At 46.1% G+C, this 12,609-nt stretch overlaps 1 protein-coding gene across 2 annotated transcripts in view; it reads left to right on the forward strand.

Moving 5' to 3' along the window:
* Window positions 1–606: 606 nt before the first annotated feature.
* LOC117679671 (gamma-aminobutyric acid receptor subunit beta-4) overlaps window positions 607–12,609 on the forward strand; it is a 54,633-nt gene continuing 42,630 nt past the window's right edge. Inside the window, exons 1-2 of one of the 2 annotated variants that reach the window (XM_034441823.3) lie at window positions 607–1,551; window positions 4,598–4,686. In XM_034441823.3, the coding sequence (XP_034297714.1) occupies window positions 1,454–1,551; window positions 4,598–4,686 (187 nt within the window). In that variant the 5' untranslated portion in view covers window positions 607–1,453. The remainder of the gene's footprint in view (window positions 1,552–4,597; window positions 4,687–12,609) is intronic. The other variant, XM_034441824.3, reaches the window with a different exon arrangement.

Below are 12,609 nucleotides of genomic sequence, written 5' to 3' on the forward strand. Positions count from 1 at the left end.
GAGTGGCCAATGGTCCGCATTTCTTGATTTGCTCGCTGAGATACAAGCACATCTCCCAGGAATCTACCAATGCCTGATTAGGATCGGTGGTCACATGAGCGCCTTCCCTCAAAAGTGGGAAGTAGGGAGGGTGGGATGGTGGCGGGGAAGAAAGGGAAATGAACCACACACGATGGCCCTAGGTCGATTTAAGCAGGAAAAGCTAGTGCCGCGGCCGCCGCCGCCGCCGCCGCTGCCGGATAAGCCCGAGAGCTAGATCGAGGGAAAATAGGTAGATGAGTGAAGAATGGTCCCTAGGACACCCAAGTGCGGGCGGCATTCTCCAAGCTGCCAGGGGGGCTAAGAAGGACCGAGAAGAGCTGTGTCGGGCTCAGCGGTTGGGCAGCAAGCGAAGGAAGGAGTTGGGCTCCTTCTCTCTTTGCCCCTGGCTCCTTTTGCCCCTCCTCCCCCTCCCCCTCCTCGTGACGGAGTTGGTGCGGGTCGGGGAAAATCCGCGGAACCATCTTCTGTTCATCCGCATGCGGGGGCGGCGTTTCCTCCTCTCCCTGGAAACGCCCCCGCCTCGCTTTCCTTTTTTTGCTGGCTTCTTGCCGCCCCTCACGTTACAGTTCATCCGTGCCAATCACTTTCCGCATCTCCTGCTCTGCAAATGCCACCCGGTGGGGGCAAGCCAAGTGCGCAGGCAGCCCCTTTCTAAAAATAGGGAAGGGGGACCCAAGCAGGGGCGGGAGGGGGCTGCCGTGAGCCTGAACGGTGCGTGGCTCGCCGCTCTTCCCCCGCCGCTGCCACGACTGCTCGCGTAGACCTCGTCTCCCCTTGGTCCGCCGCCCCGGTCCCGAAGGAGGCGAGCAGGCAGGAGCGAACCTCTGCACGGCCGGATGGCGGCGTAGCGGCAGGGCCGGGGGCAGCAGAGGCGCCCAGTAGGCAGCGCGGTCGCTCGTCTGAAGGCTCTTTTCCGCGGTCCCCCGCCCACTCTCCCTCCTTCCCTCCCTCCCTCCCGTTCTCAGCCCTCGCTGCCGCCGCCGCCGCCGCCGCCGCCGCCGCCGCCACCCGCGAGAACGGAGTCTACGTTTCAGTGAGGCCGTTCGCGAGCGTTTGTCTCTGCTCGCTCCCGAGGGACCTGCTCCGCCGCCACAGGAGAGCTTGCTCCATCGCTCGCTCGCTCGCGCAACCGAGGATGCTGCTGTTGCCGCAATTGCCGCTGCTGGGGGCCAGAAGTGGAGTGTCGGGCCGGCGCTGAGGGACCCTCCCGTGCGCCCCTCCCCTCCCGCTTTCTCCTTTCCTTCCTCCCCAATGTTTAAATGCTTCATGTGATTAAAAAGCAGCCGCCGCAGCACCCCGACGTCGGGCACCCAGGATATCGGTCGCGGGCACCGGCCCTTCCTGCGCGCCGAGGAGGGCGACGAGCGCGGCTCCCTTCCATCCCTTCCTCCCTCCCCCTTCCCTCCCTTCCATGGTCCTGGAGGTGGAAATGTGGAGATTTCAGGCACGCAGGCTGAGTGGATTCGTCTCTGCTTTGGCAGCTCTTTGTCTAGCCTGCTGCGCCCAAAGGTAAGAAGCGACGTCGGATCGGGAAGGCGAGGTTGGGCTGCAGAGCCCCCGCTCCCGCATTGCTTTCTTGCGCCACCCTCGAGTCGCCGATAAGGGGACCCGCTCAGTCCCGCGGGGGAGAGCAGCCGGCCGGCCGACGGAGCGGGCAAAAGAGAGCTGACCCCGAAGGAGGCCTCTGGCGGAGAGGGGCCAGTGGGAAGAAATTGCTGCTGGCCATTTGCCGCCCGGAGCAAATCGCCACTGTTGTTGCGCCTCTGGACCCCGAGGGAGCTGCTGGCGCCGCGGCGAGATGGGGATGGGGATCGGCGGCGATGCAGAAGGGGCGCCAGCACAGCGCTGCCCTGCCAGGTTGGCTCTCGTCTGCACGCGGTCTGCACGAATCGCCGGCGTGTCGTTTGCCTCTGCCTGCTTAACTGGGAGAGCCAGAGGAATCGGGACCTGGAGGCCGCATTTCTATCCAGGGTTCAAATTCCTTAAAGAGACAGAGCTCTCCAGCCCTTGGCCCTGCTGGCACCCAGGGGGGAATTGGAATCCGACTATAAATAGATTGTGTGTGTGTGTATTGGGTTTAGATGGAGATCAATGCCCAAAGAAATGCCTCCCCCCATTTTGGAAGGGATATGAAGACTCTTCTGCAGAACTGGCCAGGAGCAGAAGCTGCTGAAGGACTTTTGCTAGTTAAGGGGAGTCCACCCTCTTCCCCCAAGTTGCTCTTCTGACCAGAGACAAGACAATGGGGCAGGCCTTAAGTTCAAGTCCTTCTGTTCTTCTCTCATATCAGGCTCTCTTTGGAGGTAATACAAAACATCTAGGCAGTCAAAAACTGAAAATCTGAACTGGAAAGTGGAGCTGTCCCTGTGCCAAATCAGTTGGGGAAGAACTGGTAGTCTAGTAAGCCTCCTATTTGAATAAGATCTCTGTGCAAATCAGAAGCTTGCATGTATCACAGCAGGCATCTTCTTCTGAGCCATTCCTATGATACTCAGGTTAGGGTTAAGGGGAAAAATCCTGGTAAAGAGCAATCTTTAGCCCACCATCGGCCTCTTTCTGTGCCTCTTCAAAATGCTCAATATTGCATGGAAGAGGTGAATGGAGGACCCTGTGTTAAGGGACAGATGATGTCAGAAGGAGCTGGAAGCAGATTCCATATAGCATAACATTTTAGGAGAGCTTTGCAGGATTGGGCCTTTGGTTCCCATTGGAAGACCAAAGGGGACTTAAGCTGTGAAAACCGATCTGTACAAAATTAACAAATCACATCACACCTTTATTATTGCCATGGTCTTCAGAACTAGGCAGGGCTTGCACCTAGTAAGGAAGTATAGTGCCATCAGAACTTGAGTATTCCACTTCCATGATTTCTCCAATCTCATAAAAACTGGCCAGCGCTGCCTGTGCCTTCCAGTAACAAATCCCATGAATTTCATGCTTGAAGATAAACATCCCTCTTGTCAGGTTTCAAATCTCCTGCCACACGCCTGTGTCATGAGATGCTTTCCATGAGGTCTATTCTTTTAGGGGGAGAGAAAATGCTTTACTTGATTGGATTGACCCACATTAGATATAATTTTAGATCCTTTGCATACTGCAAAGCATCAATCTCCTAACCATTTGGACCATCCTTTTCTGTGTTATTTCACTTCTTCAAGATACTTTTGAAGATGGGAAGACCAGAAATTGTGCACAGCATTCAGAAAGTGACAGTCCCATGAATCTTTAGAAAGGATGCACCAGGACACTGCCTGGCTTTATCAGCATGCTTCCTGACTTCTTAAAGCACCAGTTTGCCTTTGCCCAAAGGCCAGGGGCCTTTTTCGGAAGACAAATGCAAAACAATCTCCCCAAGTCTTCCTCTGGGCTGAGTCATTAAGAAGACCAGGAGGTGTTTTAACCCACTAACATTAGCACTAGCAGCAGCCATAGTGGAAAAGAAAGGCTTCCTCGGCTTGGCTAAAGACACACACACATGTTCAGAGAGGCCACATGCTGTTTTCATCTGCTGATTGTGTCTGAATCACATATGGGGTGGTGGGCAGGAGGGATGGCTCTGAAGGGTACTCCTGCTTCTGACCCACCTTGGCTGGCTGAGAGTCCTGCTGCAGCATCTGTTTTCCTTCAATCTATGACAAAGGAAACGGTGCCTCTGCCTTGGGAAAGGGCAATGAGAATGATGACTGCATGAACCAGCCTGCAGAGAGAACAAGATCCATAGGGCTGGATATAGTGCAATGGTTGCAGGAGTGTGGAGCAACTGCTGGATTGTGAGTTGTTAGCCTCGGGCCACAGGATTTTGCTTCCTTTGTGTCTCAGTCTGTTTCCTTCTCTCCACCCCACCCTGCCCCTTTGGAGGGACCAAGAGGAAAATAAGAGGTTTAGGATGGAGGCAGGCTCATCACACCAAGACCACTGAGGCCAAGATGGAGCCTTGCCCCTCATTGGCTGTAGAAAGGCAGTTGCTCTTTAGAGCATTTTCAGGGGCACAGGAGTCTCCTGCCCATCCGGTAGTGGATGGAGCAGGGACAGCAGGAATGACAACCAGATTCAGGAGGCCCCAGGAGAATTAAAGGGGCAGAGCAGCCTCTTCTTTGTGTAAAGGAGATGGCCTTGTGAGCGGATTTCAGAAGTTGCACATCTCATGGGAGGCCAAGCACAGGAGGGGTTATGGGGCAGAAGCTGTCAGGCTGCTAGGGACCTGCCAAGAGGAACCAGGATGCCATGAAGATGCAGATCTCTCCCGGTATTCCCAGAAGGCTGCGGGGAGGGAAGGAAACGGCATAGCAACTTCTGGGCAGGACCATCTGGGTTCACGAGAGGCAGCAGGCAGTGGGAGCAACCCGACAGGAGACGCCGGTGTGGGAGTCAGCCAACCTGCTGCAATTGGAGGTGGCTGATCTCCCCCAGTCTTTCTCTGGCCAGAGCAACTGTTTCTCCTTTAGCTTTTCTTGGTCACTACAGTCCAGGATCTTGTGGGATGCTGGGTGTGGGTGTGGATGTGGGTGTGGGGCACTGATTAGTGACCAGATCACATTACCTTTCTGTCTTCTAGCCCAGCCACTGGGAATATATCCGTGGTTAAAGATATTGTGGACAAATTGCTGAAAGGGTACGATGTCCGTCTCCGGCCTGACTTTGGAGGTATGTAGATCTTTCTGTTCCTTTTGCTTTACTAGGGGCCTTGGTTCAAAGTAGACAGAGACCTCCACAAGGCCTCTGTACAGTAGTAGTCAGAGCTACTGTCGCTCTGTAGCTTTTGTAATGACCTTTGTAATTTCCTTCCCTTTCCCTCATTCGCACCTGTTTCTCGGCTGGGCCAGGCAATCCATGCCTGATCAGAGCCAGTCTCCACCAGAATCTGCTCTCATTATTGAGAGTGACCGGGGGCGGGGGGGGACAGGAGGAATGAAGATTGGCCTTGTCTGGAGGTGTCCTTTCTTCAGAGGTGGCTGCTGTAGACTTCCTGACCCTCCTCCCGACTACAAAGGTCAAGACGTTGCTCCTTGCCCCAGGATCCCATAATATCACAGTGGCAGATCAGTTATCCTGACGAGGCCTCACCTATCTATGTCTTCCTGGGTTGAGGGATGCATACACACACAAATGTCTTGTTGTGCAATTCTTTGAGGTTCTTCCAATATGGCATGAAAAAAGCATGCCAAGGCAATCAGTTGTTTGCTTAGAAGGGTGCAGATTGGTCATTGCAAAGAGGAGGAGTCCAGTGGCATCCCAAATAATCGGCACTCAGGAAAACACTCCAGGGGCTGTTAATCGTACATTTTTGGTTGACAGGATGTTAGGACTGGAACTTTTGTTATTTAGTTGCAGTATACAGTTCTTCATTGTGTATTGGACATTGTCATGGTTCATGGTTGCTGTTGACTTTTTTTTTCTTTGGAAATGTTGGGTCACTTTTATATTCATTTTGCTAAGATCCTACAATATTAGTACTACTACTAATAGCAGAGCTAAGAGTATTGAAAATGTTTTATGTATACTTCATAGTTTAAACATTGCTTGAGTGAGAATGTACTGAGTAGCTGGTAGGATGAGGGCAACAGAGTGTTGCTTGCAAAAAAAAAAAAACCTCTGTAGATCAGAGATCCTGGTTTAGGAGACTAACATGCTTGGAGAAAAACTGGATGTGCTTGTGATATCTTAGCATAAAATGTACCAAAACAGAAGGTCATTCTCCTTAACATAATCAGAGAATGCTTTATGTGGTTAAGACTGGTAAAATCATCCACACATTCTCTTATCTTGTAAAAAGGAACATATAAAAATCTAGATTGATCAAAACCATAAAGGATAATAGAAGTCAATATTTATGATCACACCTATGATGATCATTTTATATGGAAGATGACATAGAATGCATTAGAGAAATTACTGTAAAGAGCATGAATTAACAAATTAAAAAATTAAAAAAATAGGATGAAGGATGTAAATGAAGGTGGTCTGATTTTGTGGAGTGGTATTGATAAATATAGGCAATTTTTCAGAGAGGTGTGAGATGGTGATAATGGGGATTTCATTTCCCATCTGCTGTGAATCTAATTCTATTAAGTAAATTCTTGCTCTCTTGCTGATAAATACATTTGCCAGAAGGTGAAAGAAAGAACAAAGGATCTATTATAGTAAACAAATCCTTACTAAAAGGGATGAGTTGGTTGAAGAAGTCATGATGACTAGTACCTTGAAGGAAAATGATCGTATTATCCTTGAATTCATGATATCCAGGGGAGAAGAAACTAAGAAGAATCAGATCTGCATGCTGGACTTCAGAAAAACATATTTGTTGAACTCTGAGGAAAGGTAGGTTAGATCCTATGGCTTGAAATCTCGAAGGAGAAACATATCTAGGAACCATGGAAAATGAACACAGTTGCAAACAATTCCAATAAGAAGAAATATGGAAGAAATATGATGGCTGAGACGGCATCTGCATCATATTGGTCTGTTTTTAAAAAATTCTTGGCTAGGCAACTTCAGGTCCAAGATATAATATGCTAATCTATAAAACTCTTGAGGAACAGGAAGAAGGACTGCAACCAAGACAACGGTCAGATAAAGTGGAGTCCAAGATAGAAGTTGAGAAAATTTGAGAAAAACTTTCAGACTTGACCCTCCCTAGTTTTCTTGAAGATAAAGGGCGGCGGGGGTGTGTGTGTTATATTCAGACTTGTAAGATTGTCTTACAGTAACCTTATTATAAAAGCAGCAATAGCATTCATAATTTTAGACTAGTCTGGTCTACCTTGAAAGGCTGACAAAGTTGGGAGATAGGATAGTAACCTTAGCTTAAAATACAATGAGTATAAGAAAAGAAGATATTGCTTAGAACCCAAAGAAGAAAATTATGCTACAAAGTGCTCAGATTTGGATGGGTGCAGCTTTGCTATTAGGAAGGATCAGGGGTGAAATGCTCCCGGTCCACAGAAAAATTATTTGCATTTTTTATATTGCGCTAAATTAGGGGTCCTCAAACTACGGCCCCTGGGACAGATACATGCAATGAACTTTTGTGTTCCTGCAGAGAGTCTCCCCCTTCAGAGTCTTTTTGTGTGAGTTAGAGGGGGGCAGAAATTCCGACTTGGGGTCTGTTTCAGCTTTCTGGTGTGGGGCTTTGGGCGAAGGGTGGAGGGAAGTGCCGCTGGTGGCGAAGAGCCGGAGGACCTTGTTCCAGTGGGACTGCATCATGGCTTGGAACTGGCTGATCACCTCAGCCTGCTGAGCCTCCAGGTGCCTGTATCTGGCCTTGCACTCCCACAGTTCTTTCCTCTGCTTGGAAAGCCTATGCTCCTAGTCCTCAGTGAGGTGCTTCTATTGAGCCTCCTTCTTGGTCAGATCCAATTTGAACTGAGCTGTTTTGCCAATTCTTTCTCATGGTGGCTGATTAGCTCCAACAACTGCTTCCTGTTGGGGCCCTAAGGAACCCGGGCGGGGAGGCAAGGAGTGGCAGGGAGGGGAGGGGTGAATAGAGGCTGGTGAGACTCCCCTCAACATGAGTGACGCCCACCCAGTCACATGACCACCTAGCCACGCCACCCAGCCAGTCATTAGGCAGATCATATTAGTGGTCCGCGGGATTTAAAATTATGAATTTACTGGTCCCTGAGGTCCGAAAGGTTGGTGACCCCTGGTATAGGTGGTATTAAAAAATGAATGTGTCTTCCATATGGAATAGCTTGTGAATTGTTTAGCTTGTATGAGGATGGCATCTATGCCTTATGTCTAGAGGAAGGCTGGGACCGTTTCCCTGTATAAAGGAGAAAGTATCAAGATGTGGTGAAATTTAGTTTGTGCCTGGGAAGATGGGAAAGGCACAAGAGTAACCATGAACAATGGTTGGGAGATGCTGTGCAGCTTCATGCCAGGCACGGGATATGAAGACCCTCATTTTGCCCTTCAACAGGTAATTGAAAAAGATACGAATGCAAGCAACAAGCGTTACTTCACATTTGATTATTTAGAGAAAGTATATGATAAAAATAGGGCTGAATTGTTTGGGGCTCAATGGATAAAAGAACTGGGAAAAAACCCTGGAACTTTGATGTTATATATGCTGACAGCAGCAACAATACTTTATGCCAGGGGTGAAATCTACTTACCTTCCCTACCAGTTCGGAAGTGCGCACTTGGACCCTCTGTGTGTGCACAGAAGGTCAAAAACAGGTTACTTCCTGGTTAAAACCAGGAAGTAACACGGTCCGGGTGGGTGGGCGGAGGCTTGCGCTGCCACCGCTACCGGTTCTCCAAACCACACGCTGCCACCGCTACTGGTTCAATTGAACCGGTCCAAACCGATAGCATTTCACCCCTGCTTTATGCTCAAAAATGGAAGGATACTTTGATTTCCGTGATGGTTGAATGGTTGCAAAAGTTGATGGTGTTGGCAGAGATGGCTGAGTCGACTGCTCTGATTAAAGGAAGCAATACTTGGCAACCATTTTTAGACTTTGTGCTTCAGGTGTAAAAAATGAAAGTTTGATTTGGGTTTTCTGATTAGATAGGTTTGATTTTGCATTTTGTTGCTACTACTACAATGACTAATTTATATTATTAAGTAAAAGCAAAAAGTTGATGTTGTATGTTATTACCTTATTCTACTGTGCCAAAAAGAATCAGAAATCAATGCCTTTCTCTTCCTTTTTTCTTCTACCCTACACTTTTTCCGCTTTCCCTTCCACTCCTCTATTTTCTGATTATTTTCTTTCTTTCTTTGTATCTCAATATTTTATATTTTGATAAACTAATAAGAAATTGAAACCAAAAGCTAAAATAGGGCTGAATTATAGAACATTTCACATGAATATGAAGTTAAAGTTAGGTTACTGAATGTTCTATAAACAATCCATGACGGAAATACGACATGGTGAGAATAAATATAAGGTCTGAAAAGTAATGCCTCCATCATTATAATTCACTACCAGATGCTAGTGCTGGCTTCTCAGAAACTCTGGGATGTGTGTGTGTGTTAGCATTTGTTCTTTCACTTCAGTTGGTGGGAAATTGCTGTGAGGAAAGATTGTGTTGCTGTTATTTGTGAAATGAAAGCCTGGAATGAGTACTCATCAGTGTACATGACATTTTTGGCTGTTGAAGGAGTCTCTTCCATTGAGGCTCACTGCTGAATGCTGCTTGTCTATAGTGATGACTGTGTGGATGTGGGTACTGTGCGTTGCTTGGCTAAAATAAAAATAAAAATTAAGAATTAAAGATAATGAACTGGGAGGAGCCAATTTTATGGTCAGAAATGAAGTGCTGTAGATGACCTACGGCAGCAACCTCTGAGTTCCATGTGAGAAAATCAGATGAATCAATTAGGAACAGCCAACAGATTATCAAAGGGAAATTGCTGTCCAACACAGCATTTCACAGGAAACCTGTAGGTCACATTATGGATCTTCTTCAATATCAGAAGGTTTGCTCCAGATGGGTTCCTTCAATGCTATAGCAGGGATGAGAGCTTCAAGACTAAATTTGCCAGCAATTACCGTGTTTCCCTGAAAATAAGACCCTGTCTTATATTTTTTTGAACCCTGAAATAAGCGCTTGGCCTTATTGCCATGCACTCAAAAGTCTGATTGGACTTATTATCAGGGGATGTCTTATTTTGGGGGAAACAGGGTATTGTCAACACAGTAAGGAACTGCTTCATAGCATTGTGACAGCCAACAAAACATAGGCTCATCATTATTACCCAGAAATGAAGCATCCAAAAAGCTTCACTTACGGGAAAAAAACATTCAAACCCCAGCTTTGGCAGACAGACACATGGTTACAGTTTTTTGGTATGCAGATGTGGTTATTTTGACTGGATTTCTTTGAACCTGGAGCTGTTATCAATTCAGAATGGTATGGTGCAACACTCAAAATGTTGTAGCAATGATTAAGCTGAGTTTGGAAGCATCAGAAGTAAGTTTTATTGCTATATGGCCTCACCCCTTATGAGCCATCCAAGAGGCAACTGTGAAGTTGGATCTGCCTTACCCATCTGACATACAGGCCAGACGTGGCCCCATGTATTTCACTGTTCCCACGAAATGAAGGAATACTTTCATGGGCATCTATTTGACTCAGAGGAAGAGGTGGAAAGGACTTTCAGGGCCTGGTGGAAGACGTAAGTGTGGAGTTAGAGACGTAAGATAAAGTGGTAGCTTTAAGAAACTTGTCCATCCCCTGCACAGCGAATGGTGGACAAGTACAGTAAATAGAAGTAACAAAAGAATTCATTTCAAGAATTATTTCCTGTTTCATTTATTAGAATATACTTATTTAAATCAAAGTGCTGGAGACGGAGGCATTACCTCTCCTTCAATCCTCATAGAAAGCTTTGGGAATGATTCAGTACTGGAGTAAGTAAAGGACATCAAGGATATTTGTTGTCCTCTACATTGCTTAGCAGGTTTGTGGATCAATGTATAAAAAGTGCTTGTGATCATTAGAAGTTGGTTGGAAATGTGGATATTTTTCTATGCAGAAAATGTTGCTGGCCGACAACCCAAATAATTTGTAGGGGATGTTACATATTGAATGATGCAACAAGAAGTATTAATTGGAAGTTATTGCATAAAAGACCCAGGTAGTTGTGTTTGATAGAGGAAAAAATGAGTGAATCATTACAAGTTATGTATCAGTTGAGAGCTGAATCCAGTTGTAAATTGTTGTACTTTGACATGTTCTTTATTACATCTGAAAACACAGGGAGGAATTTTAAGATGTGCAAGTGATAGTAGAACTGCAGACAGTTGAAAGTATTTGGAAGAAGCATGGTAGAACAAGGAGAGGAGGTCAAGAGAGAATTATGAACGAACTGTGTCTTGAAGACAAAAATGAGTGGCCAATGAAAAGAAGTACTGAAGCAATTTAATCATACGGGGAGAATGAATGGGAATGGAATGGCCAAACAAATATACGAAGAAAGGTAAATGGGAGGAAAGAAAGGGAAAAGGCCTTGAGAAGTTTAAAAAATATAAATCAATGTTTGAAGTAGAAGATGGATGCATAAAGCAAGCAAGGATGGAAAGGAACACATTGTGAACGGTACTGGAACAGAATAGCTTGCTTTAATAAAGCTTATTAAAATTATTATTTAATAATTTAATTAATTAATTAATTTATTTATTATTTATAGATTTATTGCCCCCCCAATCCCAAATAAATAAATAACGTCCATGGTAACCAATTTAAAATTCATAAAAACAAAAGACCAAAATAGAGCATTGTGGGATGTATATGCATCTGTGTATTAGTTTTATACAGAAAATCCTATTACAGAAGTCGGACCCTGAAGTTGAGAGAGAGGGGGGCTTACCTGAGACTGTGCTCATAGCAGAAGTGAGACCTGACTCTGATTTCTATCTCGGTTTCAGGATCGCTCTCCATCCCATTTGAATGGTCAAGTCTGCAGCGCTTAAAACCACTTTAGGAAATCATGTTTTCAGCTCACATAGATTTCTGGTCCAGAAATAGTTAAGACTCAGTCCTCTAAATATTGAACTGGAAACCACAGATCCAGGCTACAGGGACTGGCCCTGCGATTCAGCACACGGGACTCAGATAGGGGTGGGTTCTACTCATCTTTACTACTGGTTCGCAATGGGGCCGCGCACGTGTGCGTTTGCTTTGTTTGCACGTGTGTGCTCTTCTGTGCATGCACAGAAGCATTTTGATGATGTCGGGATCAGTGGGCAGAGCCTCCCGCCAGTTTTAACTACCAGTTCTATAGAACAGGTGTGAACCGGGGGCAACCCACCACTGGACTCAGATATTCAAATGAGTCCAAAGGGTCCTTATTCCAGAAAGGGGTCCGGCTTCCAGCCTGTAATACAGTAGAATACTTGGAGTCAAGAAAGTGGGCTGATCACCAAGTGCTTAAACTACCAAGGCATGACACTGTCTTCGTTCTTGGAGGCTGCAGAGAAAAGGGTGGACAGGCATTTGACAAGCTTTTATGGGAAGAAGGCTACTGCCTGAACTTCATGGCAGGTCCCGTCCCTCCACCTCTGTGGTGCTACAGGATATCAGTGGCTTCAGTCCTTCCTTTCTCAAACAAAAAGAGGCAAAATCAATTCAAGGTTTAAATCTGATTATTTGGAGATTCCAGTGGTGCCTAAGCACATTAGGCAGACATAAACTGTTTCAACTCCTACCCTCAAAACGGCGTTATAGAGCACTGCACACCAGAACAACTAGACACAAGAACAGTTTTTTCCTGAATGCCATCACTCTGCTAAACAAATAATTCCCTCAACCCTGTCAAACTATTTACTAAGTCTGCACTACTATTAATCTTCTCATCGTTCCCACCACCTATCTCCTTCCACTAATGACTGTATGACTGTAATTTTGTTGCTTGTATTCTTATGATTTATATTGATATTGTTTCCTGATTGCTTATTTGTACCCTATGACTATCATTAAGTGTTGTACCTTATGATTCTTGACGAATGTATCTTTTCTTTTTATGTAAACTGAGAGCATATGCACCAAGACTAATTCTTTGTGTGGCCAATCATACTTGGCCAATAAGAAAAAAATCTATTCTATTCTATTCTATTA

This window comes from Pantherophis guttatus, chromosome 12 (genome assembly GCF_059756535.1).
Source record: "Pantherophis guttatus breed Tessera chromosome 12, ASM5975653v1, whole genome shotgun sequence".
Lineage (NCBI taxonomy): Eukaryota > Metazoa > Chordata > Lepidosauria > Squamata > Colubridae > Pantherophis > Pantherophis guttatus.